Below are 27,947 nucleotides of genomic sequence, written 5' to 3' on the forward strand. Positions count from 1 at the left end.
TTAAAAATACTGGGATTAAATTGCCCCCTCCAGCTTCAAAAATAGGCTAAAATCTGAACACCAGTTGCAGTAACTTAAACAGAACTAAAACCAGTGCAGCATATTAAAAAAAAAAAAAAAAAAAAAAAAAATTAAACTTGCTGTAGCTATAGCAAATTAAACTGCTGCCAGCCTTCCTGAAAACTAGTTGAAGCACCTGAAGAATTTATGTACATTTATAAAAAAATTCATAGCTGTAACATTCAAACTCTGACCTCCCAGGGTAAGTGCTTTAGCTGAAGAGAGCTTATCAAAAAAGAAAATTATGAAAGATAAACTGACTGTCCAACACTGCTCCAGCTCTGTGGTACCAGGCAATGATTCCTGGGATGTCAGCCTGGCCCCAGTGCTGTACATCGTTAAGAGCTAGAAGGGAAAATAAAACCAGTTGTTCAACAGGCCCTGGCACAGGTTGCCCAGAGAAGCTGTGGCTGCCCCATCCCTGGAAGGGTTAAAGGCCAGGTTGGACAGGGCTTGGAGCAACCTGGGATACTGGGAGGTGTCCCTGCCCATGGCAGGGGGTGGAACAAGATGATCTTCAAACCACTCCAAGAGTCTGTGATCCTAACTACTCCCTGTTTGACCTGCCCCTGCAGGTAACAAGGCACTGAAGTGTTGTGGGGGCAGGAATTACCCTCCTTGAGTAATTCAATTCCCTTTGTGGGGCCTCAGGGAAGAGATTATCCCCCTATTAGAAGGGATGCTGCAGGAGTCTGGAGGAGATCCTAGTGCACTGTGCTGAGAACTCACTCCTACCTGCCTTGGGAAGGATGGGGTTAGGAAGCACCTGGATTTTTTGATTCCTCTGCTGGAACCCTCACTACAGTATTTGCTCATCTTCAGCTGAGTCTGGCAGAAGAAGCAGCTGCAGGGACCTGCATGTCCCCAGAGATGATGGAAGGATGAGCTTGTCACTTCATGGCTGGTTATTTGTCAGTCAGTCCTGGTGAGCAGCAACCACCTGGTTAAAACTCCACCCTCTCGGGTCAGCTCAGCTCTTACAGCACAGCTGCCATCTACAAAGAAAAACAGCACCACCAAAATGAGGTTATGTCTTGCTTATTCCACTCCCCAGTGCAGCTCAGGACAGGCAAACACTCAGAGGGAACCTTGCAATCCAGGATTTTACATACAGGCTGTATCCACTGCCCAGGGAAATGCCATGCACCCATCTTTTCATGCTTTTTCCACTTTCCATAAAGCAATTCCTTCTGCAGATCCATAGCTGCACTCTGACAGAAGGCAGGAGGAGAAGACTCTCTCTCCAGAGCTCAGTATAACAGCTGTGGATTAGATCACTAAATAAAAGGAAGATCTGGAATAAAGGATATGAGGGGAGTCCTTTCCCCTCCTTCATTTTTTTCCCCCATAAAGTCCTATCCCCAGTCTCTTAAAAAGTTTGACTCTACAAAGAAAGAATAGGTCACCAGTCCCACATTTGGGATATATGAACTAAAGACTTCATTTCTAATTTTTAGATTCAATAAAAAATTTGTAGGGAAAGAATTTGAGAAGTTCAGGGAAAGTGCTTATTTTCAACCCCCTTTTGTTCTCCATTGGCTCAAAGTTGTTTGTGTTCATTCTTCTGTAAAATTACATTCATTACATAATCAGAAACACTTTGAAACCTCTCAGTTAAAGGAATTCTCACCCTGTTACTAAGGCCAACCACTCTAAAAATACATAACAGCACAACAAAGTGCTTGGAACAACAGCTCTCCGAAGTGGCAATTTTAGCCTTAAAAGTATCTGTAGCTGTTGAAGTGCTCAAACACAAGCAAAAATCCTGTCCCATTCCCAGAGCAAAGCTCAAGAACAGAGATGGAGGATAAGAAAAGTTACTGCCAGCACATAATGCTAGGAAACAAAAAAAAAACCAACAGAATATCCTCCCCCACAAAACCCCCAAAATAAACCCCAAAAAACAGTTCTTGCAGAATTCAACAATGCTGAAGTCCCCAGTTTCAATGGAGAAACTCTAAAGAAAAGCAGGTTCCACGCAACCATGTTGATGCTACAGGGCAGGTCAAAGACCCCTGACATCCACAACTGCATCACCTCCTGCCTCCCACTCACTAGTGGGGTACTGAGAAAACAAGCTCTGACACAGTCTGAGTAAACCTCTGCACTCAGTGGGAGCAGATTTTGGGGGCTGTTTACCTGCTCTGTCTCAATCAAAGCTTAGGAAAACCAACCATGAACACCTGCCAACTCTGCAAGCATCTCTTGCCAACTCCATATCCATCTCTTGCTCCATGTAATGAAGCCAAGCTATTGGGATACAGCCAAGGACTCAGCCCAGGTGCTTGGCAGATGCAGGGCCATGGGATGCACTGTCAGAAAACCACTCCAATCTAGGTGTGTTTTTCTTCTGTATCCCTTTGGGACACTCTTCTTCCCTTCCCAATAAGGCTCTTGCAAACAACCTGAGTGTTTGACCCCGTTCTCGGATATACACGACTGGAATAAAGGCCATTGACAACCATCAGCGAAGGAATAACTGGGAAACATCAGCAGCAAAACACTTTAAACATTCAGCCCACATGTTGGAACAAGAGAGAGACAGACAGGGGAGGGAGAGAAAGACTTAAACAATCCATCAATGTTGCTTTATTAAAATCTTTATTCACACAATGTTGCTTTATGTGGGATCTGACCCCAGGGGATACAAGTAGAAAGTCATGATAACGTTCTGTTTGCTCATTAGCAACCTCCATTTGTGCAGCAGCTCCCAGGGGCATCCTCTGACAGCTCCAACAGGGGTGTCTGTTTCCAGCATCTTGCTCCAGCTGCCGCAGCAAATAAATTACCTTCTTAATAAATTAGCATTTTTCAGTTGAAGTTTGTTTGGCAAGACACACTCCAGTTCGTCAGCTGCTGGAAGAGGAGCCGGCTCGAGTGTCTCCTCCACCCCAGGGCTGACTCAGGGGGGAGGAGGTGAATAGCAGATGGCTGATGGTGCTCTCTCTTTAATTAGTTCTTGATTTCTGTGCTTCAGGCGCTCTGGTATCACCAATCTCCACAACACAACCACTGTGTAACATCTGGGGCCAGCGGATGACGGCGTGCACAGCGAACGAGGATCAGAAGGTGTCATGAAAACCTCACTGACAGAGCACAGCACCTGCCTCACAAACCATGTTATTTTTCAGAGATTCAAGCAGACCCTGTTGGCACGTGGATGCTGCTCCTCATTTCCCTTCCAATGGTTACAATCTAAAATTTCTCAGGGTTCTGTATTCAAGCAAAACAACGACAGCTGCCAAAAGGGCAGAAATTATCGCAAGGCCAAAATCACATCTCCCTGATTTTGGCTAAGGGAGGAATTTATTCTTCTTTCCTGCTGCAGAACACCAACCTCCAGGAGTGTTTACAGCAACCAGAAGCATCAGTATCACAAAGAAAAAAGCAAACCCAAAAAACCCAACCATTTCTTCCTTCCTCCTACTGACGATGCCGGACTTCACGCCCTTTGTTCACAAGTAAACCAAAATAAACCAATACCCTGCTTTAAATCTTTGACATTCATACTGGGGAAAAACTTATCCCCATGTTCCATCTGACAGCAAAAGTTTCAGCTTAGAGCAACACGTAAATTCTCAACCAACTTAATCTCAAAGACAGAAAGACCTTTTTTTGAATCCATTATTATATCAAGAGTGATCACACAGAAATCAAACCATCAAATTTTGGTAGATCCTTCCCAAAATACTAAGAGCTCATGATTAAGCTCAGAGAGAAGAACAAGCTTTTAGAAATGCTACAAGCCACCACCATGTGCTTCACCATCTCCCCTTTGGGTAAATCATCTGAAATTTCCTGGGGAACAGCTGATGCCAGCACTCGCCCCTGCCCCATGGGCACCTCTAAGGCACCACCCACAGCTTCCACAGCGTGTTCTGTTGTCAAGTACAATGATAAAGAGGCACAAGCTTCTCACCAGTGTCCTCAGAGCTGGCTGTGCATTACCATCCTGATTAGTAACTCCAATAAATAACTCCAGATCCAAATATCTCCATCCCATCACCTCATCCCTCTGGGGCAGGTCTGTGATGTGTCCAAGTCCAGAAGAGAGACAGAAGAACATAAAATTCAGTCTCAGGTAAACAGTTACGTTCTGCTTTCAAGATACTCTTCTCATGAAGGAAGAAAAAGACTAACAAAATAAACTTGCATTTTTCAGATAAACTCTCTCCCTAACATTCTTGGATCAGGTGTGGCCTGGGTGCAAGCACAGGAAACAGCTCTCTCCTTGCCCACCACACTGCAGAGCTAAAGAGATCCTGACAGACAAATCAAGGAAAAGGGCTTTAACTGACATTTTGCTGCCCTTGCTCACAAATCCAGTAATCCATAATCACTTTGGGAAGGGAGCTCTCTCCTTACATTAAGGACCATTCTGGCTGAACTGAGCACTGACGCAAAGCTGTTCAATTTGGAAACAGCGACAAAGCTGCTTTCCTTCTGGAGACACAGATTCTTATCCCAAGGTGACAGGTTTTATGGCCACAAGCTCATGGGCAGCACAGGCTGAAGTGCTGAAGTATGACAGGACTGGCACAAGACGAGTGCTGCAAGCCTGCCCTGGAAAGCCAACCTGCACCAACTCTTCCCTACCTACAGCAAAACCATCAGTGAGGACCCCAGGATGACCATCCCAGGCAGAACATCGCAGTGGCAGTTGCTGGGAAGGCAGAAAACTTTCTGGAAGTGCTCACAACTTCTGAGCTCAGCCACAGCCAGACCAGGTGAACGGTGGGACTGACCAGCTGGTGTCACACAGAGCAGCAGGAAGCTCTCTCAGATGGGATGGAGAACAACCACCACAGCTCAGGGGTCTCTCCACCCTTCAGGTTACTTCTGGTAACTTGGGAAGCCCAGCAAACACCCCTTTCCTCAGCCCAACATGCCCAGAGGCCCCACATAGCACAGGGCTCACAGTAAGCAGCATGACCTTGCTACGCAGAACCTGCTTCCAAGGACAGATCCTGTCCTCCTCCTCAGCTACAACAGAATGGAAGTTCAGTTTTTAACACGGACACAGGACTGCAAGGATATTTTCTCCACTCAGACCTTGCCAGATTCCTTAAAAAACAGTGACAGGACACATGGAGACTTATGAAAACCCCTTAATTATCAAGTGCTGTATAACCACCCTGTCCTCTCCTAAATCTCCAACCCTGTGGATAAATCTTTGATAGGACTTCAGCCAAAACACTGAAGCATTATCACATATGAGGCAAACCCCTTTCCCAGTCTTTTATCGAGGAAAAGCCAAGCGAGCAGCAGAGGTCCCCTCTCCCACCCTCATGGCATTTGGAAGAACATCCCACCCCCAGGGGGGTGGCACAACTCTTCAGTCTAATAATTATTGTATTCATCCTTTCCTCATTCTCTAGAGAAGCAGTAAAATGCCCAACCAGCTCACAGCTGATTGTGTACAACCCTGAATCAGACAAACTCGCCAGAGTATCCTGGGGGAAGAGAAGGGGAGAGGACTGTGCTGTTCATCTCCATTTGTCCCCTCTGGATTCAGTTCACAAATTAGTGTCTGTATTCCACGCACTCCCACCAACACCAAGAGCCATTTTTACCCAGTGCAGTGCCCACTGCCGGCAATGGACACGCCACCACGGCCAAGATGCCATTCCAGGTGCTGAGCCATCCAAGGGCCCAGCTCCCACCTCTCACTGCTGCCAGCCCACAGAAAAAGCCACTGTCACCTCCATTCCTCTGGCTCGGGAGCCTTCCTGTTCATGTCAGTCCATCTTGGCCACAGCCCTTCTGAACTGATTGTGCTGTTTTTCTATCGCTTTTTTGTTTGTTTGTTTTTTTAAAAAAAGGAGTTCCATCCGTGTTCCGCTACAATTACAAGTGAGACAGAGTCATCCTGTCTTCCACCAGCACCACATCTGGCCCAAACTGGTCTGTGCACTGCTTCACTGTAGCCAGGATGCTGAGGAGCCGCTGGTCCAGGGCGTCCAGGTGAGGGTCGGAGAGCACAGGGGAGATGGGGTCATGCGACATGGCCGTTTTTAAGGCAGACTTCAGCACCCCGTTCTTCAGGTAATTCAGCCTGTTCCAGGTGGAAACCCGGATGCTGCAAAAGGAACAAACACACAAACACATCATACCACTGCCCAGCTGTGGTCCCGTCTGGAATGCCGAAGGCAGCCTCCTGAGGGAGGTGTAGCTGCAGGTTACACAGGGTGCGAGCGAAACTTGGAAGGTGAAGAAGAATCAATCCCCTGTGACAGTAACTGATGGCACACAGGAACACTTCCTGCTGCGAGCAAGGACTGTCTTCAGTCCCGAGGCCTCCCAGACACAGTGTGGAAAGGAAAGAAAAGGAAGGAAAATCAACAGTCTGGTTGTTAATTCAAACACAAACTCAGGTCGCCTCAGGAAGAGCATCACTGACCAACAGTTAATCACAAAGGACAAAAGGCTGTTGACTGAACCTCCAAGAAGGTGAACACAGAAGTGATTCTTCCTCTTCACTGGCCACTGAACTTGTTTGTGTTGTTGTCATAACTCATCTTGACTGTTGTGTTCTGTGAGGTCTCTTGGGATTCTCCTCCAAATCCTTATGTTTTAGCACCACTGGTCTAAACTCTGGGTTTTGATGGCCTCTAATAAACCCAGCAGTATAAGCAAGTGCTGTACCAAACCTATTGTTAAAGCAATTATGCATATGAAGTCTTATATAGCATTTGCCTGGCACCAGAAAGAAAGGGTACCTAAAATCCAGGAAACTGCAAAGTCTCTTACAGAGATAAACTTCTCTTCTGGTTGCATTTGGGAGAATCTAGATGACAGAGACTGCAAAAGATCCTCAGTAAAGCAGGAAATTAAACATTTGTTTAAAATTAATGGAGGAAAACTACAGAATTTGAAAATCAACTGTTCTCTCTATGGATTTTAAAAGAACCTTGCAGAACACAGGCCAGGTGTACTGCAGTGTGCATGGAATCTTAGTGGAATCTAAGTGGAATGCTTAGTGGAAGCAGGATGAGAGCTCAGGCTTTCTGAAAAGTTCCCAGATTTAACAGGCCTCGAGGAATGTGGAAGATAGAACCTTTCAAGGACAAGCTGAAGGAACTCTCAACTAAATGCTTAATTTGGAAGGCTTAAAGGAGTTAATGTTATCGTCAAGTATCAGAATCAGGAAATGGATACATCAGTATTTTCTGTCCAGGAAATTTTTATAGAATCCTAGAATTGTTTGGGCTGGAAAGGACCTTCAAGATCACCCTGTGCCATGGGCAGGGACACCTTCCACTAGACCAGGCTGCTCCAAGTCCTGTCCAACCTGGCCTTGAACACCTGCAGGGATGGAACAGCCACAGTTTCTCTGAGGCCTTGCCACCCTCAGAGGGGAAGAATTTCTTCCTAATATCCCATCTAACCCTGCCCTCTGTCAATGTGAAGCCATTCCTCTTTGTCCTATCACTCCACACCCTTGTCCCAAGTCCCTCTCCAGAGCTCTCCTAGAGCCTCCTTAGGCACTGGAAGGGGCTCTAAGGTCTCCCTGGAGCCTCCTCTTCTCCAGGCTGAACACCCCCAGCTCTCCCAGCCTGTCCCCAGAGCAGAGGTGCTCCAGAGAAGCAGCAATGGCCTGGTGAGAGAGTGGACACAGAACAGAAATCAAGTCACAGCCTCTAAAAATAAAACAAACAAAACCACAGCTCACAAGGCCAAAGCAGAAACAAAATCCAGCAAAGGAACTACAAACCTGGGTTGAAAGGAGCCCCCTGAGCAGGGCTGCAGTCTTCTTCAGAAATCACTTTTGGAAATGATTAAGTTGCCAGACACGTTGAGTCCTTCGCTTCTGTCAGGGAGAACTCAGAGTGGGATGTAAACTTTTATTTGTCAGGAGCTGGATGGGGACAGCTGCAGATGCAAAGTACCTGTCACACTGACTATGGAAAGATCTGAACCAGTGACCTGGAGGTGAGACCACTTTCTGCAGCCAAACACCCACTGTACTGCCCTCATGAAAATGTATTTCTCAGCTTCTTGGGCAGTGACAATACATCAAACAGACAATATCTCAAAAACAATAAAGCCCTGAGTATCCAAGCAAACATTTTCAGGTTGCCAGAAGGCTTCAAACCTAATTACATTGTAAACCTAAAGACACCAATTGCATAAATAAAGTGAACAGCACCCCAGCATTTCACTTACATGCAGCACTGATAAAGAGGAGCCAAGATGCTTCTTTCATCCAGGGCAGGGTTTCCAAAGCTGAAAGGCAAAATTAAAACCCAAGTGAACCTGTTGAACTCCTAATGTTGTTCTCAACATCAAGAGCTCTGTAAAGAATTCAAAGAAATCAATAGTAGGCAATTTCATGCTCCAAGAGATCAAATCATTTAAATTAAAATACAAACAGGCCATGGCCAATCACAGACACAACTCTCAAAAGCATCAGCTGATGTACCAGGTAAACAGAAGGAGCACCAGCATACCCAGTTCTGTGTGAGACCAAGGCACCTTAGAAAGGAATTCCAGAGGAGTCTAGAAATGGAACTCATCTTGTCATGTAGGGGTAAGGAATAATTGGGATTCTGGGCACAGGGAACGGGAGCTTTGCCTCTCTGACACTGCTGGACAGGGAAGGAACCAAAGAGCAGCCACCATTAGAACAACAGTTCCACCAACAAGGTGATCCACCTGAACATTTCATGCCCACACTTTCTGAGGGAGGTCTGCCAGAAGGCTTCCAGAGTATTTCAAGCTTCATCTAAACACATGCTCGTTTTATTTTGTATATTTGTATTTTGTATATTTGTATTATTTTCACCCTCCTCATAATCCTGTTTTCAACACAGAACTTTCCCCTTAATAGAGGTGAGTTGCTCTAGGGGTCTGGCATTACTCTGCCCAAATAATTCTGTTATTAGTAGCTTTAAAACTGGAATAAGCTCCCGGGGAAGTGGTCATGGCATCAAGAAGCATCTGCTCTTAGTCATGTGCTCTTAATTTTAGGTAGTCCTATGAGGAACAAGGAGCTGAGCTCAGTTGATCCTTCCAACTTGAGATCCACCATGATTCCATGAAAAAACTGGCCCTCTATCCCTTAATTCAAAGGACTTGAAAGAACCTCACTCAAGCTTTCAAGAAAATAATTTACTGGGAGTCTGCAAAGCCACACCAGCAGTATTTTCATAGTGTTATAAGAACAAACTATAATGAAGGGACTTGACCTTCAAACACCATATTTACTCCCAATGACTAATCCATTAAACTTCCTTCCTCCAAGAACACTGTCAGTGCATAACAGAAAGACAGTTTTTGCCTGCCATGGGCAGGGACACCTTCCACTAGCCCAGGCTGCTCCAAGCCCCGTCCAACCTGGCCTTGGATACTTCCAGGGATGGGGCAGCCACAGCTTCCCTGGGCAACCTGTGCCAGGGCCTCCCCACCCTCACAGGGAAGAAATTTCTTCCTAATCTCTCATCTACACCTACTCTCTCTCAGTTTGAATCCATTCCCCCTTGTCCAGTCAGCACCACAGCCTTTGAAGGACCTTAATATTTGGTGAGTAATTTCTGACAAGAAAGAAAGTTTAGCACAAAAGATATTAATGAAAAAAAAACACAACATTCCCTGGCTCTCACCTTTTGGCATTGTCCAGCAGGATGAGCATGCTGGCTCCCTCATCATCCTGGAAGCTCTCGTAGTGGTGCCGGTCGGCATTCCCGATGAGATAGTCGAAGATGGCCGTGTCGATGATGTCCAGGAGCCGAGGGCCCGAGTCGTAGGGGGAGGTTTTCTTTACAGCGTCGCAGTAGCTCTCGTCGTACTCCCACCTGTGGCCAGAGAGAAACCAAACAGCCCTTCAAGGAGCCATCCCTGCACACCAGTGGGAGTTACAGCTGCCCTTCAGACACTGAGGAGTGCAGGAAGAAAAGCTAAGCACAGCAGCCCATGCTATATAAAGGAGGAAGAGCTAGACAACAGTGTTTCATCAGCAAATGAGCTAATCCTCATGAGTAAATCCTGCAGTCACATCCCAGCGTGTGGAGCAAGCTGTAGTTCTAGTGCAAGGATACACATCATCTTCCTACGGAAAACAAGGCCAGAGTTTGCCTCCTCAGTGCTCACAACTCAGCAGTGCCCAGGCTGCCTCATGGTAAGACTGACTTGCCTCCTTCAACTTCCCAGTGAAGGACTTCAGCACTGTGACTGTTTGCAGTGCCTTGACCTGCTTCCATTGGTCTGGCTTTCCAGTGACCCTCTTAATTTTTTCTCTCTAATGCAAATCATCTCATCATGGTTAGTAAAGAGCCTCTCTGTCCTGAGAAGTGCTTCACCTGTGTTCATTCCCCTTCAGAGTTGTCTCCTTCCTCCCCACTTCCCTTCCAGAGTATCTCACCTTTTTCTCCACTGACAAGATTTCAAGCTTCCCTCTCGTCTCCTCTCCTTCTACAAGTAATGTTGTAACATGGATGTCATGTCTCAGTTCTCCAAAGCTAGGATTTTAAATTTTCTCATTTTCTTCTTTACAGCTTTCAAAGCTATTCAACACCACCACCTAAACAGCCAAATCTCTGGTGTATATCCTTTCCATCTGTCAACCTAAATAACAAGTACATCTATAACATCTTCCATGTAAGGATTGAAACAATCCTTCACAAAACAGCAGTGAAATTGGAAATGCCTTAAACCATCTGTGACTTGGAAACAGAAATGGAGGAAAGAAGCTGGAGAGCCTTGCTGACATGCTCACAATTGCAGAGACTCATAAAAGGAGGAAGATCAGAATTTTATCACTAGAACTGCCACATACCCCACCTCATCTTCTAGTGGTCTGGAGCCTGACCTCCCTTATTCCTTCCTCCAGGTATCCAAACTAGAGGGGCCAAAAATGTGTCTTCTCAATGTTTTTGACGACAGGTCACACATGGTCCTCAAACGCTGTGTCTGGTTCCCTCTTTCTTTTGCATCAAGGTCCAACTCACATTCAACTTGCAGCACAAATCCACAAGGCAACAGTCTCAGACCCTCCTACCTCTTGTGCTGAATAAATTCCTTATGCTGCATCCCTCTCTCCCTCAAGTGTTTCTCTTTCTCTCATTTTACTTTAGAGCAGTACTTAATCTTGCCACAATTTTTCGGATAGACTATTCTCTCCCTCTCTCTCCTCATCTTCCACAGAATCTTTCAAGACAGACCTTTCTCTGACACTTATTTCTGATCATTTATATTGTATTAGCACAGGCCTTGGAAGGTCAGGGATTTTATCTATTACACTTCCATTAAACATTACTTATACTAATGTATGAATTATGTTCAAAAGGTCAACTCAGGACAGAGTAGAAGCAGTTAGAGCAGGAAAAAATTCTTAACGCTTTTATTTTTCCAAAATTACCAGGCACAGAAAAAGGAGAGCATGACACCTAGAACATTTCATTTTCCTGATGTTCTCAAAGGGAAATGTGCAGCATGACAAGGTGCAAACACCAGAACTTTTTAACTCCATCTGAACGAGAAAAGAGCGAGTTTCAACACAGTAAATATCAAATCAGCACAGGAATCACGGTAAAACCCTGTGTAAGGAGGCAGCTTATGATGAAAAATAGCCTCTCAATAGAGAAACACCTCCAAGAATTCAGCCCATTCATTACTGCAATATACCATGTACTGAACACAGCTAATTTTGACCTGCTGGAAAGGAGAAAACATCTGTTGCTTAAAAATCAATCCACGCATTTAATACTTTAAAACGATTCAGTGAAGCCTTTGGATGAAATTCTTTGTGAGAACAATCACATCATTGGAAATCGATGGATACTTTAGATCAAGGACTAAAAAACTCTTTCTAATCGCTTGTTAATGACAAAGATTTGGAAAAATTTACTAAGCTCTAAACCCCTTGCTCTGGTCATGGCAAAAACATCCCCAAGCCATGTACTCAGACGTGTCACATCTATTGTACAAGATGGATAGAGCTCACATTTGTCCTTCTTTAAGGATTCTTTAGATGCTGAGCCTGGTCACCAAATATTAATGGTATTCAAAGCAAGGAGCTTTCCAGTGCCTACCTACTTAAGCTAAACCAGCTCCACAACTCTCAGAAGAAACTGCAAGGACCGTGACAGCAGGTGCTACCACATTTCAGAGGGTCACAGTGTCAACAGAAGGTCCAGTGGCACAAGAGAAGGGTCCTGGTTAGCCCACAGCCAAGGTTTTCAGAGCCTGGAGTGCCCCTCCCACATTCTCCTACCTGGCAAGTTTGCCCTCCCGGTAGGTCCTGCCCCAGGGGTGCCGGTGTTTCTGGAGAGGCCACACGTCCGGCAGCCACAGGGTCACCGACCCCTCCATGATGTCCCCGTCTGCACACGCTGGCTCTGTCTCCCGACAGTAGTAGCACTTCCCATAGAAGCAGGTGTTATTGCCTTAAAACCAAAAATAAACAGGTATCAAAGCAGCAGAACTTAATCCGAGGAATCCAACCGAAATTCAGGAGCATGTTGTTGCAGCAGAGCCCGCCCTGCAACAGGATTTCACTGCACTTGACCACGTGCTTCCTGTCTCAGAGAGGGAGAGGTTCCAAGAGATTACACAGATATCCATTCATTGCAAGCAATTAAGGACTAATATTCAAAGGAGAGAGTAATTATCTTTTCTAATGACTTTATCACGTCGAGAGTTAATACACTGCACCACCACCAAGATTTTGTGATCCCTTCCCAGTCCTTGGGACCTTGACTTGGCAACCTTGACGCTGCTTGTTTTTAACATTTTTCACGTACTCCATGTGTCAGATTTGCCACCTTTCTGAAAAAGTTGACCTAAAAGAGGCAAGTTAAAAAGAACACGGCAGAACTCAAATGGATTTGGAGCCCTGAGACCTGCCACACACCTCAGCTACTTGAGCAGGGGAGACAGAAACCAGCTGTCATTCTTACATGATGCAGGAATGCAGATCTGTCAAAGCTTCATCAGTGTCTTCTGACAGGAGAGGAGCAACAAAACCCTGCAGCCTTTAGTCTGCTAATGCTGATGTATTCTGTAATCCACACAACCTGGATTAATAGTTTTAGTTTAACCTTTTCTGTTTCCCCCTTCTAACCTGCCTTAGCTTGACTCTTGCCAAGTTAAATCCAGTTCCACGTTCACAGATGTTCCTCCAAAATATGTCTCAACCATGTCTCCCTTTGTTGTGATTCCACTTGTTCTCTATCCTTGTTTCCTTTGGCTCTACATCCAATATCCTTCCCAAACCAGGCTCAGCTCACCCAAAGGTGTGTTTTTCACCTTCCACCCTTACAAAGCCCCACCCCTCAGCCAGCACTCCAGTGGAGCCCTCCATCCAGACCTGGCCCTTGTGCTCCCAATACCCCATCAGACAACTTGAGGATGTTAGAAATTATTGTTAACTACAAAGAGCTTGCAGACCAGATCTCTTATCTGTATGGAAAGCCCTGCAAGTCTCACTTTCCATCCAGGGCCTGCAGCAGGTCCAGCAAGAGACAGAATTCTTTGAGATTGTAGCTGCAACTCCAGCAAACCTGCACTGAATAGGCATGAATTATCTTTTCTTCAAAACCTCAGAAACTTGAGCAAATTTGGGCTGACAAGAGATCACAACCTTTTTCCCAAATCCACCCATTTACTTGGGTCCTGCACTGCACAACAGCGAATCCAAGGAAACTAAGGAAAGGCAATGAAAATTTCTGGAGCCAACTTTTCAAGTCAGCATTTCTGCTAGAAAACAGCTTAGTTATCTTGGTTGAAATTCAAAAAAGTACAGTCTGCCTGAGGCAGGCACCCCATCTGAATGCAAGGAGAGTTTGGGAAGGCTGAGCTCCTCTCATCTCTAAGTTACACCTTGTAACTGGCAGTGTGAGACTGCCAGCAGTGCTTGTAATAGGAATGTACACAGGCACATATTTACCAGCTCTAATGAACAATCATCTCTAGAGCCTTCTGATTAGAAAACAAAACAAACGAAAAAAGAGTAGTAATTGGATATTTTATGAAAGCCTGAAGGAGTTAAGGCTGCAGCATAAGTAATTTCTTGGTGCTTAATGACCACCTGGTAGGAGTTCACATTAGTAATTCCCATTACGTGCCCTCACAGCATTACTGCTGTAAATAACACAGGGAAGTTCTGACACATTTGGTTCTAAATGCTCCACAGGCACAAACAGCATCTAACACCCACTGAAGTGTCAGCTCTACAAATTATCCCAAATCACCACTCTGTTCACATTAAATACAATTCTATTTTTTTCCATGTAGGTCTAATCACAGATTCTTCCAACCACCTCTGACAGCAGAGAGAAAATTCTTACTCAAAAAACCCAAAACTTCCCATCTGTAACAGCAGCATGAGGGAACACAGAGCAGATACAGAGGGAAAACTACTTGGAGGAAACCAAGTCCTCCTCCCCTTCCAAACAGGGTTATACAAGCTCTCCCTTGGCAAAGACAGAGACTCCCCAGCTTCCTGCACCAGAGTTAACTGTTCCGTAGCTGTGTCAGGCTCCCACGGCTCTTTTTCCCCATTGAACCCGTTTTTCTTTACTGGGCTGCACAACCCATGGAATCCACTCACCCACGGTCATGAAGGTGCCCAGGAGCTGCTCCGTGGCCACCGGTTTGATCTCTGTGCGGAGGTTCACAAACCTGCCAACCACCAGCGGGGCCCGGCGGAAACCCAGGATTCTGGTTCGGGAGGAAGAAACACAACAAGAGAATTTGCAACACAGGCAGCAGATCAAAATCGAAACAAAACAAACCCACAGTCTCTGTCAGAGATGACTGAGACTGAAGAATAAAGCTGGAGCCCTGCAGAAGCCTCTTTTCTTCTCCAAGCAAAGTAAGGGAACTCACTTTTCTTAAGTGCCCGGATGTTAAACTTGCTTCATAAGCCATCAGTGACACTGTTTTATTAAAGCCTTTCCAGCACAGCACCACAGGATGCACCATGCTCAGAACTCAGACCTCACCCCAGAAATACCCCCCATGTGTCTCGTGCACAGGCTGAAGCAATAAAACCATGTGGTCCGTGGGCTGGTCACCTGCAAGGATCATTTCTAATTTGTGGGAACCACTATCTATTGAAGTGTGTTCAAGCCCAATTCAACTACACTTGAAAGCAACCAATCAAAAGGAGTTGTTTTCTTTGGCATGAGGAGGGAAAAGGGAAGAGACAATGGCAGAAGAAAAGTGAATGCCTGAAAAGTGCCTGGAAAAACAGAGGTGGGAAGAACAATCACAAAACTTGTAGTTACAAGAGCCAGGTTTCACTCCCATGTGTGACCACAAATGACTTGGGTATTTGTAATGGAATTTTAAAAGTGCTTAAAGGACTAGACAGATCAGTACAGATTTCAAGTCTCTTCACCTCCAAAGTGCCAACACAGTCTTCCTGTAACAAGGAGACTGAGATTGTGCTCATTTATTCCAGATAAAACCGCATCTCTAACAGCATTTCAACTATCAGCATTCAGGGTTTGGCATTTTCTGTCCCACTCTTTGTATATCCTGTACTTTGTTTTTCTCCTGTAATTTTTCTCCAGCTCAGGACCACAAAACCACCTGGGTACCCTTGAATACAATTTATATATGAATAGCTGGTTTTCCTCTAGGATTCACTGATTAATATTTAATCTAAACAATAGGCTTCACTTTTTAGTGTACTGGACGTGAACTTAGCACATACATTTGGTATTCCAGGCTCTTCCACAGCATTTGCTTAAGCTCTTTCTTCCCTATAATATTAACTGTAGTGGTTTTAGTGCTCATTCTCCTTTCCAGATTTTTCACAAAAATCTAAAATGTTAGAATCTTGCACAGACCTTTGAAATGAAGTGTCACCAAACAGATGATTTTTATTTTTGCCTTCAATGCGCTATGTTGGCAGGTTAGAAACAGCTCATATCTGAGGTGTATTCTTCAAGGAACTCTGATGAAGCATTTTCCAAAGATAATAAAGCCAGGTAAGCCAATAATTCCATACCTATCCAAGTGAAAGGCTGCCACTTCTGCGTTGTGCCTGTCGTAGCCAGCATAGGGCTCTCCTTCCACTACATAATCCCTGGCATATCTGTAATTGAAACAAGTCATATCAAGTGATTCTGTGCAGAACTTCCATCAATTTTGCTGTTCAGAGCAACAATTTAATAACAGTGCTACGTTATAGAGCCTCTGGGTCCCTTTCCAAATGACTGCTAATGGGAGGGGGGAAAACCATCCATGAGATTCAAGTGTTCAGACTGCTGAAGTGGTAAACAAGGAGGAAAGGCAGTGATGTACAGTGATCTCCAAAGTTTGGGAAGCAGTGCCTATTCCAACTAATGAATTTTAATCCAACCATATGCCAAGTCACATCTAAGAACAAAGAGCACAGACCCAGCTACAGAACAGGGGACTATTTATACTGGAAATCAGCAATTCCACAGATGATTTTGGGGTTAGAATGGATTGTACATTAACATGAAAATACAATCTGATATTGTGGAAGAGATGGCAAATGGAATCTTACAGCAGACAGAAAATCAGCAAGAGTGAACCTGAGGACAATATTAGATATAAACAGAGCCTTTATTCTGGTAGAGGAAAGACAATCATGAACAGCAAGAAACAGAAATCAGGCACCCATCACAAGAACGGTGTGTTTTGGTGAAGTGGCAGGCTTTTTGCTCCCTTTTTTATCTTTTAATAGATGTTACTTAGTCAAGGCAAACACCAATTTCTGAGTTTCCTCACATCTGAATCAGTCCTAGGTACTGTTTTAGCACCGTGCTTCAGGTGAGTGAGAAATACCACAATCAATACTGAGCAAATGGGTCAAATGCAACACATTTTCCAACAAGACAAGGCCTATTTTCTCATTTCCATCTACGTATCAAATCGTGTAAAATGGATTATTTCCAACAGACTTTGGGAACAAGCAGTAGCAAAAACAGTGCAGGAGAAGCCACTGAGCTCTACCTGGATGTTTTAGCCCTGCTCAGGGAAGGTGTGGGTGAGACAACAGTTGATTTCCTCAGTCTGAGCAAATGCTTCAGCTTGTCTGCAAAGCAGCTCAAAAGAGAATTCACCAGGGCAGGATGGCAGGGAGCTGTGGGAGGAGGATCTGACAGATTCCTGCCAAACTGGAGCTTACACCAAACGAACAACTTATTTCACATATACCACCAGATGTGATGGTAGCAACTCTTAATCATTAGTAAGTCAGGCTTTGAAATGTGACAATTAACCCTCAGAACACATCCTCAAAGGCAGGTCTCTGGTATGTACCTACAGCAGGCTCTTGGAAACATGGTTACTTCTTGAAAGCTGAAGAGCTAAAATTTATTGGTGAAACCCAACCAAAGGCCTTGTTTCCATGCACAGTAGGCAACTGGTTCTTTCTAGGGCAAAAGCAACAAGGAAATTCCATCATCCCCAACCAGTAAGTTTCCCAGGAACTGTTTAACTGTTTTTAGCAGTAATTTTGACAGTGCTTTCATGTTCAAAGCCAGTTAAATAGACTCTCTTGCAGTGGCACAAGCCTGGCTGTTCAGCAGTCACAAACAGAACATCAGTCTGCCTGTATGGCCAGGGCCATACTGCCCAGTGTTCCTATAAACATTCCCAGCTGCACATGTCCTTGATGGAGCACAGTCACTGTGCCCACCTGCACAGACATGGCATTATGGGAATGTACTGCTCAGTGAAACACTTTACAGCTCTCACCCACACAGACAGCACTATGGAAGTGCTGTGTCTTGTTGGTGCATTTATGGGACATGCTGTCTGTCACACCACCACGACCTCAGTGTGAAAGGCTCACACTGCTGGAACACAGCCTGGGCCCACGGGGAAGCTCCAGCCAGAGCAGGAACTGGCTATACAGAACAGGACTGGGAACTCAAGTGCAGGGCAGATTTTCTCTAATCACAGTTTGGGTTGGAGAGGACCTTCAAGGTCATCTCATTCCAACCCCTGCCATGGGCAGGGACAACTTCCACTAGACCAGGTTGCTCCAAGTCCTGTCCACACACTTGCAGGGATGGGGCAGCCACAGCTTCTCTGGGCAACCTGTGCCAGGGCCTCACCACCCTCAAGGGGAAGAATTTCTTCCAAATATTCCATCTAACCCTGCCCTCTGTCAGTGTGAAGCCATCCCTCCTTGTCCTATCATTCCATACCCTTGTCCCAAGTCCCTCTCCAGAGCTCTCCTAGAGCCTCCTTAGGCACTGGAAGGGGCTCTAAGGTCTCCCTGGAGCCTTCTCTTCTCCAGGCTGAACACCCCCAGCTCTCCCAGCCTGTCTCCAAAGCAGAGGTGCTCCAGCCCTTGGAGCACCTCCATGGCCTCCTCTGGACTCCCTCATTAACAGGACAGAAAACCTTAATGCTTGCTCAACCCAAAATCCTTTGGGCAGAGATGTCCTCACTCTGTGGTGACAACACTTCCCATTTGCAGTGCACTCCCCTAAAACACACCTCCCTTACTTTTTAGCATCTTTCTTTCTTGTCCTTTTCCCCAAAGCCAAACAGTTCAAAAAGCTTTACAGCCACGCACAGGACTCTTCGTGAGTGTTCAATCATGTCAGATTTCCCTGTGGATCACTGTAAACAAAGGCCATACCAAGAAAATCTCACTGCCCACACATTGCTCCTCCAGTACTCAGCACTGGCAGACAGGAAACTCTGACCTACCCAAGCCATTTTTACAGCCTTCATGCAGCGACACCAGACACCCAGATCTAGTTTTAAGACCACTGTCAACTTGAATTCCTTCCCTGTTCTTGAACTGCACTCTCTCCTGGCAGTCTGACATGACCCTTACTCAGAGTAGGCAAGGCTTGTCTCCACATTGCCACAACCTGCACTTCCAGAGTCAGAAAGACTCAGAAACATCATGTGTAACCAACATTCCCCCAGGACTGAACACAGAGATTATTCTTTTAACCTAAAGACAGGTAGTTTTGAGCATCAAAACTGTGCAGCCTGAGAGACAGCTGGCACAGCAACCTACTGTTACCAGAGCACCAGCAAGGCTCCCTCCTGTCTGTCTCTCAAATAACAGCATGGCCTTTCCATTTATGGGAAAATTTGTAACTTAAACATTAATGTGACAACGTGGAGAAAAGAAAACATAGGTATAAACAAAGCAGCTATTAATGCAGTCACTGAAGGCAATATTCACCTCTTGGGTTTGAAGACAACCTTCTGCCCTCCTTCAAGTATCAGCAAAGCTTTCAGCTGCGTCCCTTTGTATCCCACGTCGGCTTTGATGATCCTCTTTGTGGTCATGGCGTGCATGACAGCCCCCAGCTCGGGGGTCTCCTCGGGGTACACCTCCCGGGGCACCACCCACTGGGCGGCGATCTCCCAGGGGGACTGGAGCGTGTGCTCCAGCCGCGGGTCCAGCTCCACGTGCAGCCCGGCCATCATGCGGTGGAAGGCGCGCTGGTCCTCCCGGTTGGCGGCCGAGGTGTCCAGGTTGTCGATGAGGAAAACCTTGGTGAAGATGAAGATGACGAGGAGGATGGCCAACAGCACGACCCGCTGCTTCAGCTTCATGGTGCCCTTCCACCCTTCTCCCCTGACCCTTTTCTTCCGAGCGTCCCAGGAAGTCTGTTGGAGATCAGGGTGAGGAAGGGGATGTCAGTTAATGGATTTCATTCCTAACTTGCATTGTCAAAGAGGTCTCGCCACTGAAGCATCTCCTGGTGCCCCTGAAAATAAGCAGAAAACAAACTTACAATCCTGCACATTCCACCAAATTCAGAACTAAGTTTATGCTCGGAACATAAGCCTGCATTTATGGACACTTGTATCCTAAAGCCCAAACATTTCTAATAAAACACGTGAGTTTGCTGCATTCCTGCAGCCTTTCCATGATCTGCATGGAAGGGGATGCATCTCTGCATGCTGGATGGCATCTCTGAGCAGCTGAAATCATGGCAGCTGCAGCTACCATGGGTAAGATTTTGCAGAGAGCTGTAGTTTCTAATTTCACACACACTCTTCCACTAGTATGAGATCCCATGATCACAGGTCACCTAAAGACCTGTCCCTCCAGAAAAGCTCTCAGGTAGATTTTAAGACAGTTTGACAGCCAGTGAGAAAAGTTGCACAGCCTACTTTCCTGAAGGTACATAAGGGTAGAAGAGACTTATTGGTTTACTGCCTTTCATTTGCTGTCACTGTAATTTACTCAGATTTTTTTCCATTCTTAAAAAAAAAAAAAGAAAAAAGAAAAAAAGGAGTGGGGCAGGGGATGACATCTTCACTTCCTTGTGGTTGACTTTGTGCAGTCAACTGTAAAACCCATAACCACAGAAAATATACAAAGTGTCTGCAATCTCAACCCTAAATTAACAAGAAAAAAGTCCCACACCACTAATAATGCCTCAGCATTAGTTCTCAGCAACCTCACCTGCAACAGTTAAAGCTCCATCTGTGTTTCTATATTTACAGTGGGCTGCATGACATGCCTGCCCCCTCAACGAGGCCTTGGCCAAGGCAAAGTTAGCAAATAAGGATCACAGAAGGCACCACCAACTGTATTTCAATGATGAGGACAGAAGTTACTTTTCTAATATTGGCTGAATGTAGTCAAAACCCAAATGGAAAGGGACACTCAGGCACATCTCTGAGGAGCACTGGGAGCCAGCAGGGATTTCTCTTTGCACAAGCCATGCTAATCATGCAAACCCTGCACGGCACCCTGAGCTGGGAAGGGCTGACACAGAAAAGCCTTCTCACGAGATTTAACAATAAGAGTATAAACCAGCCATTATTAATCATGTCACTGGAAAAACCACCTGCACAGGCTGAAGTTCATTTACCAGCAGCAATCACAGGACAGCCAGGCTATGCCTGACGAGGCACACACAGGTCACAGCCATCAGTGCAGAATCAGGCTTGGCACAGGTAAGAGTGTTTGTATAAAAGGATGTGCCAACCCACAGCTGACTCCACAGCACCTTAAGCAAATTTACATTACAGGTCCATAGCAGACCCAGCCAGCCCCATGGCTCTCCCACCTCCCTGTGCACCCGTGTCACCTTTCACAGACCCAGCTGCAGAGCATGTGCTATGGCCTGGGCCAGCCCAACAAAGAATAACCAAATAAACCACTTCAAACAGCCACCAAGGAAATTCAAAGTGACAACATGGCAGATATTCCTGTTTTTAAAAGCCCTCTTCTCTGCACAGTGAAAGCTGAGCACTATCCAAGTTACAGGTGGCACACTCTGATGAGGCAAAGCCAGGGCTTTTAGCCCAGTTCACCACCCAGATTGTTTTGCCATCATCATCCTGCCTCAGGTGACAGCTCAGTTCAGTTTGGTCCTTTCCAACTTACACATTTTGCCTTTTAAATACTTCCTATAGAACCTGTCTGCTGGAGCAGGACAGAAAGTAAAAGCCTAATCACAGAATCTGCCGAGCTGGAAGGGACCCATCAGGATTATCAAGTCCAACTCCTGATCCTGAGCAGGACACCCCAATAATTAGTTAAAACTGACAGGTGAACAAGTGGTTTAATGTTGACAGCAACCACTCACACCAACATAGAGACCCAAGGAAGGGCAGAGTGTAGGGAAGAAGAAGCCTCAGGGATGTTTCAAAATGGGGCTGTGGGCCCCTGTTAACAGTGTAATACTGATTTTAATCTATTGGAAAATCAGTGCTTGTGCTCATAGTGAAAGGCAACAAATCACGTGTTTATATGGAAATTCAAACATTATCTACTTCTGTTTTGGCTGTACTTTTCCAAACAGCTCAGCAACCTGAACATTACCACTGCAAGCACAAGAATGAGAAGCACAGACAAGAAAGATGAACCTGACCCAAAAGCCCTCATTCCTGCAGATACAGGCTCAGCCAGCAGGAGATCCCTAAACAACAATATTATTCTTAAATTTAAGCAGGAAAGCAAAGCAGATGCGGCAGTAACTGCTCCCTCTCATTGTAACCACATAATTCACTTCTTTAAAACCAGTAGTTCTGAATCATTTTGAACACTGCTGTTATCAAGATCTGCTTCCATTCATCTTTAAAACCCATTAGAGCTTGTAAGGAACTAGGCAGAAGAACACAGTTCATTTCAGAACAGTTATGAGAGATGTGTATATGTACACATACATTTTAAGACAGCCTTGCAGCCCAGTGCTGGCCAAAGCACAGGGCAGCTATGCTCCACACCTCTGGAGCTCAAGCTGGGCACTCACTTCCCTAGACTGATTTTCCAGAATGCTGAGTTTCTCTAGGGATATTATTCTTGGGAGGGGTGGTGGGGGAATATAACTACAGTCACTTAAATTAAAGGTCACTTATTTAGTTTATCTTTTGTGACAGCTTTGAAACTAATTTTGGCTGAAAACCTCCAGCGAGGTAAACAGCATTTACAAAACAAAAATAAGTTAAATATTTAACTATTTGCTGGTGAGCTGGCTCTGACTTTGTGCTGCCATCTGAGGACATGAGTCATCGGCTGCTTTCCTCCAACAAACCCCAAAACACCCCTGAGGTTGCCATGCAATTCCATTTCCCAGGCTACCTGCGCAGCCTGCACTTCACTCCTTGGGTGCCAATGTTACACTCACTGCTCTGCAAGCCAGGAACTGAATCCTTTTATGTACAAGTTTATCAAGACAGCAAGAACTTGAGCTTTACTGTCTTAAATTGAAGATGTCAAGAGTGACAGTGTTGAGGAGGTGTAAGAAAATATTTATGCAGTTTTGGATGATGGTATTTTGAAAAGGACAAGTCTTTGGAAAAGACCTGAATTGGAAAAGGTTATGAGAGCTCCAGAAGTGTAAAGCTGGTCCTGGAATGAGGACAGAGATGGGAAAGGTGGCCACAGAAACAAAGGAAGTAACAACAACCCCCCAAAATTTTAAAAAGGAAAAAGAAGCATGAGCTGTGAGCAGAACTCTGTGGAATGAAGGGCAAAAGGGTCTTGGACAATGACAAAAGTAAACCCAGGGATGATCTCAGGAGGAGACACAAAAAGGAAACAGTTCCACAAACTGCAGGGGGTGAGAGCATAAGGGAAGGGTCTTCAGGCTTGACAAAAAGGGGCAAAGGGAAGGAGAAGCCACTTACTTCTACATAGGAGTCACGAGAATATGGGATGCACAAGTGACAGTAGATGCTCTTTGAACCTGAAGGCATCAGAGAAAGAAAAAACCCAAACAGTTTTCAGAAGTCAAGTACAATTTCAGTGTCCAACCCAAGCTGACACGATACAATGACAGAAGAATAATCCCTGTGTAGCTCCAGTCCCAGAACACACATTCCCTTCTGCTCTTGGGATCAGCCACTGATCTCTTACCAAGGTCAGGGAACCCTAAAAGTGGTTTTTTGTCCTTGATTTTCTGCTCAGCATTATCTCCAGCTACCACTACTACACAGAAGACATAATTCAAAGAGCTTCGTTGCTCTACCACCCAAACTTCATCTCCCTGTTAGAGAAGTACAGAAAAAACTCACTTCCCTCTCTACCATTTTACCATGCTCCTGGATCAACCTGGAAAAGAAAACAGCCAGAAATACACAACCCTACCAGCTTTTTAATGCTGTAGTCAACTGGCAGGCTTGCATAAGAAATGCTTCTTGTTTTTCACCTCTTAGGGCTACTTCCCGATCAATTTTATCTCTCATTACAACCAGGTCTGTATTCTCAGCAAGTAAGAAGTCTTCCAGTTAAATATCCAAATAACAGCCTCTCTTCAGTACCACGGTGGGGTCACACAAACACCTGAATTAAAGCATGTCTACTGGCATTAAACACCAACATCACACCACTTGACACCCAGTTCAAAAAACAGCACGAAACTTGCCTCTTACAAAAATCACAGCTACTATAAGCAAGCCCACAAAGTTAGCAGAGAAATCTCAGAAAACATTTTTTTTATTGGAGTCATAAGATCAATGCCACATATCACAGTTTTATTTTTATATCTTAAAGCCAGAAAGCTGCTATCTCAAAAATTGCATGTACAATTTGCAAGGATTTTGCTATGCTCCAGATGACAAATCAAGTCTGAGGGCAGGCAAACATTCAGTTTGGCAGCACGAGTACACAGAATATTGTAGTTCAAACAGACACTGATCTGAAATAGATATGGTGAAGTACACTCTTAATTCCTGTTTAATGCATGCCTTTTTTCTTATATACACTCTACCTTTTGGGATTGCCCATCAAAAGGCCTTTAAAAGTTCTCCAGTAAATCCTGGAAAGCCCCTTGAAGAAACAGTGCATACAGTAGTGACATTTTCCTCTTCCCAAAATGTACTTCAGTCTCACTAGATCAATCTTCCTTTCTATCCTCCCCTCCCTGGCCAGTTCCCCAGCAGCTCATGCCTCCCCTCTCTGTGCAAGCCTTGTTATTCCTGTTTCCACAGGCAGGCTCCCCCAGACCTTTCCCTGGATTTCTCAGACTCATTCTGTCACTTCCACTCCCTGCGTGCTGCCTGCCTTGTGTACGAGTTTAGTCATCTAGTGCTCAAGGCTTCCCACATATTTACTTGTCTGCTACTTCTCCTCCTCTTTTCCTGTTAAAACCCTCATTTTATCTACAGGCAAAATCTCCATGACAGTCTGTGCTCAACCTTCCCGCACACACAGCTACACCCCCGGTTGGGAGACACAATACAGAGAAATAGGAAAGGCCCCAAGCATTTTAACCACTGCATTATCTCTGCCTGCAGCTGTAACCATCAGCAACTGCCTGATCCATTCTCACACAGCTTTGGAGAGAGACGAAATCATTTTGTCCATCCATCTGCCCACCTCGCCCCGTTATGTCCCTCAGGAACTCCAGAATCCAGTACCTGCATTTCTGCCAAATTTGTCAAAGGAACACTTCTATGAGCTTTACAGAAAACCACAGGCCAGAGAGAGGACAGAAGCCTGGAGAACCCAAGGACAATTGGGTAAATATCCTTAATCTTTCCCAGCTGCTGGTCACTCAGCAAACAGGAACACCTGACTCATCTGGCTGCACAAATAAGGACAGGGCAGATTGGGATATGGGAAGCACCTGGGAGCAGCTCTAGGGAGGCAGAAGCTCCCAGGCCCCAAGGTTGGTGGGAGTCAGGCAAGAGCTGTTAGGGTAGGATGTAGCAAACAACTCCTTGGGGAAACCAGGCTGCATGAATTCTCCACTTTCCATCAAGCACAGTTTCCTATGGAAACAAAGTTTATATAATCACACTTTTCATTTAGATCCACTGGTTAATTCCAAGCACATCTGAGAGGACAGTAGACGTTTTGAATACGGGGTTTATGTGTTTATTGGGAGCTGGCAGCTGGGGAACGCTGCAGGAAGGGCTGTGGCATTGGCTCAACAGTTGCCTGTTCCCCTCGGCCATCTGGGCAACCAGTGTGCGCACAGCTGGAATGGGCAGGGAGCTGGGAATGCCGGGCAGGGAGGGAGGGATTGGATGCACTGCAAATGCACAGGACACAGGCAGGAGGCAAGGGTACTGACACAGAGGGTGCTGGGACCTGGTCAGAAAACAGCTGGAACAACCCTCCCTTTATCCCCATCCCAGTTACTGATGTTCCACCCGACCATCGCAGGTCAATAAAAACGAGCTGGAAATGTTTTAGGGGGCCTTGTTCCCCTTGGAGACAAAGCCAAAGCAGTGAGAAAATTCTGCAGTTTTCTTTCTCCACTCAACATGCTTATATTGATTCAGCTCCTAGATAATATGGGCACCAAAAATTTACCCAGGGTCCGTGCACCCATCTGACACCCAGCAGCAAGGAGCTGTTATAGGATAATGCCAACTGATTTCCCCACTCCCGAGGAGAGGCAGCGGACAATGAACCAGAGGGCAGAGATCCTGGTGTCAGAACTGAGCTGACAACTCTGTGCAAGGAAACAAAATCCACCTCGCCCTCCTGAGACTTTGTATCGCAAACGGAGCCGAATCCTGCTGTGACTATGTAGGTCAGACTTAAGGACACGAGAGGTGCAGGGAGTCACTTTCAAATTAAAACAAGACACAGCGTTAATGTCTGTTCTGCAGTAAGTACCAAGTGGAATCTATTCACTGCAAGACTGGAATCTACATTTTACAGTTTGCTCTGTTTGCTCAGCCCCTAAAGCACCACGGATGTTGCAGGACCACGGCCTCAGTGACCACAAACCAAACAGCTGCAGTGCTTATGCACACCTGTATCCAGAACGGACCCAAAGAGAAATGCCCTTTAAAAAGGGTTAAACCCACAGCTTTGACAACTACAGTCAGCATTTCTATGAACAACACACATCTCAGTTTTCGCCACGGGACAATGACGTTTGCCAAGCAGCGAGTGGCACTCGGTGAGAGCCCACAGTGCAGAGATGCTCGGAGAGGCTTCACAGCTGTGCGTGGCTCTGTCCCTGGCTCAAAGCGAGCATCCAGAAGAGGAACGAGCTGCAGGGGCGCGGATCAAAATTCCCACCTGCCAGAGCCGCGTCCGTGCGGCCCCCGCGGAGCTCGGGCAGAGCCGGGGGTGCCCGTGAGCTGACCCGAACCTGCCAGGGAGAGCACCGAGGGGCTGGAGCGGGTCCAGAGCAGGGGACGGAGCTGGGGAGGGGCTGGAGCAGCAGGAGCGGCTGAGGGAGCTGGGGGGGCTCAGCCTGGAGAAAAGGAGGCTCAGGGGGGACCTTCTGGCTCTGCAACTCCCTGACAGGAGGGGGGAGCCAGGGGGGCTCTGTTCCCAGGGAATAAGGGGCAGGACAAGAGGACAGAGCCTCAACCTGCCCAGGGGAGGTTCAGGTTAGACATCAGTAAGAATCTCTCCACTGAAAGCCTGGTCAGACACTGGAAGGGGCTGCCCAGAGAGGCGGCGGAGTCGCCGTCCCCGGAGGTGTTTAAGGAAAGACTGGACGTGGCACTCAGTGCCACGGTCCGACTGACAAGGTGGGGGTCGGTCACGGGTCGGGCTGGATGATGTCGGCACAGTTTTCCAACCTCGCCGATCCTGTGACTCCCACACCCGCCAGTCCGGCCGCAGGGCCCTCAGGGGCCGCGCCGGGGCCCCTCGGGGCGCAGTCTCCCCCTTCGCTCCCGCCGCCAGGGGCGTGCGGCCCCGCCGCCCTCCGTGCCCGGCCCGCCGCGGCCCCGCGGCCCGTCCCCGCCCGCTCCCGCCCCTCAGGCCCCGCCGCCCCCGCCACACTCACCGCGCCCGCCGCCCGCCCGCCATGGCCCAGCCGCCGCCGCCGGCCCCCGCCCCCCTCACGACATGGCGCCGCCCAGCGCCGCGCGCCCGCCTCACGGCCAATGGGCGCCCGCCCCGCGCCGCCCGCCCGCCAATCAGCCGCCGGCCGGGGGGACGCGGCCGGGTGGCTCCAATGGGAGCGGCGGGGGGGGCGCCCGCCAATGGGGCGGCGGCGCCGTTAACCCCGGAGCGGCCGGGCCGGTCCCGCTCCTCGGCTGAGGGGGAGGATCGCGGGAAACGAGGGGGAAAACAGGGGAATTGGCGTTTTTAATACACGTATTTCCAATTTGTATTGAAAACAGTTGGCTCTGGCTGCGCGGGAGCAGAGACTGGGGCAACGGGTCCTGTGACAACACACACACCACTGTCAGAGGAACTTGGCTGCCCTGAATTGGGAATTATAGCATTATGATTAAGAATTATAACCTTACTATGCAGTATTAATTTTATATATACGCAGTAGTAGTATACAGTCCTGTTATACTACATATTATGACACTATTCGGTCCTAAACAATACACCTCCTTTTAAAAATCTCCCATCAATAAATGGGTTGGATGCTCTGCATCCATAACATCAATAGTTTGTCTGTGCTACGCATCTATAACATCAATAGATTTCTATCTATCTGCCCACGTGCTATCGCATATAATACATTAATTTAAATTTATTTTCCTGCGTTCACACGCTCCTAATGTAAAACAATGCTCCAGTGCTGATTTAATTTCGCAGG

The 27,947-nt window shown here is 46.5% G+C and overlaps 1 protein-coding gene across 3 annotated transcripts; it reads right to left on the minus strand.

Annotated features, from left to right (window-relative positions):
• Window positions 1-802: 802 nt before the first annotated feature.
• On the minus strand, window positions 803-27,235 carry FAM20B (FAM20B glycosaminoglycan xylosylkinase). Of its 3 annotated transcripts, none has more exons than XM_051806784.1 (9): window positions 27,177-27,235; window positions 23,104-23,162; window positions 19,193-19,724; window positions 16,016-16,102; window positions 14,609-14,718; window positions 12,272-12,443; window positions 9,663-9,854; window positions 8,227-8,286; window positions 803-1,055 (listed from the first exon to the last, which is right to left on the minus strand). In XM_051806784.1, exons 3-9 carry the CDS (start codon window positions 19,567-19,569, stop codon window positions 1,031-1,033), a joined length of 1,023 nt encoding a protein of 340 aa, XP_051662744.1. In that variant the 5' UTR covers window positions 19,570-19,724; window positions 23,104-23,162; window positions 27,177-27,235; the 3' UTR covers window positions 803-1,030. The 3 variants fall into 3 exon arrangements, with proteins under 3 accessions (XP_051662744.1, XP_051662726.1, XP_051662736.1); XM_051806766.1 differs by lacking the exon at window positions 803-1,055 and adding an exon at window positions 3,163-6,139 and having other exon boundaries at window positions 27,177-27,232; XM_051806776.1 differs by lacking the exons at window positions 803-1,055; window positions 23,104-23,162 and adding an exon at window positions 3,163-6,139 and having other exon boundaries at window positions 27,177-27,227.
• Between the last annotated feature and the right edge of the window lie 712 nt (window positions 27,236-27,947).

The sequence above is a fragment of the Manacus candei genome, unplaced genomic scaffold (genome assembly GCF_025592945.1).
Source record: "Manacus candei isolate 608988 ecotype Guabito, Panama unplaced genomic scaffold, ASM2559294v1 h1tg000005l, whole genome shotgun sequence".
Taxonomy (NCBI): domain Eukaryota; kingdom Metazoa; phylum Chordata; class Aves; order Passeriformes; family Pipridae; genus Manacus; species Manacus candei.

Coding starts and splice junctions, on each gene's coding strand:
- FAM20B (XM_051806766.1), bottom strand. CDS start 19,569: ATGAAGCTGAAGCAGCGGGTCGTGCTGTTGGCCATCCTCCTCGTCATC. Junction 16,103..19,192: donor GTTGTCTTCAAACCCAAGAG/GTGAATATTGCC, acceptor TTTCAATTACAG/ATATGCCAGGGATTATGTAG. Junction 14,719..16,015: donor GCAGCCTTTCACTTGGATAG/GTATGGAATTAT, acceptor CTCCCGAACCAG/AATCCTGGGTTTCCGCCGGG.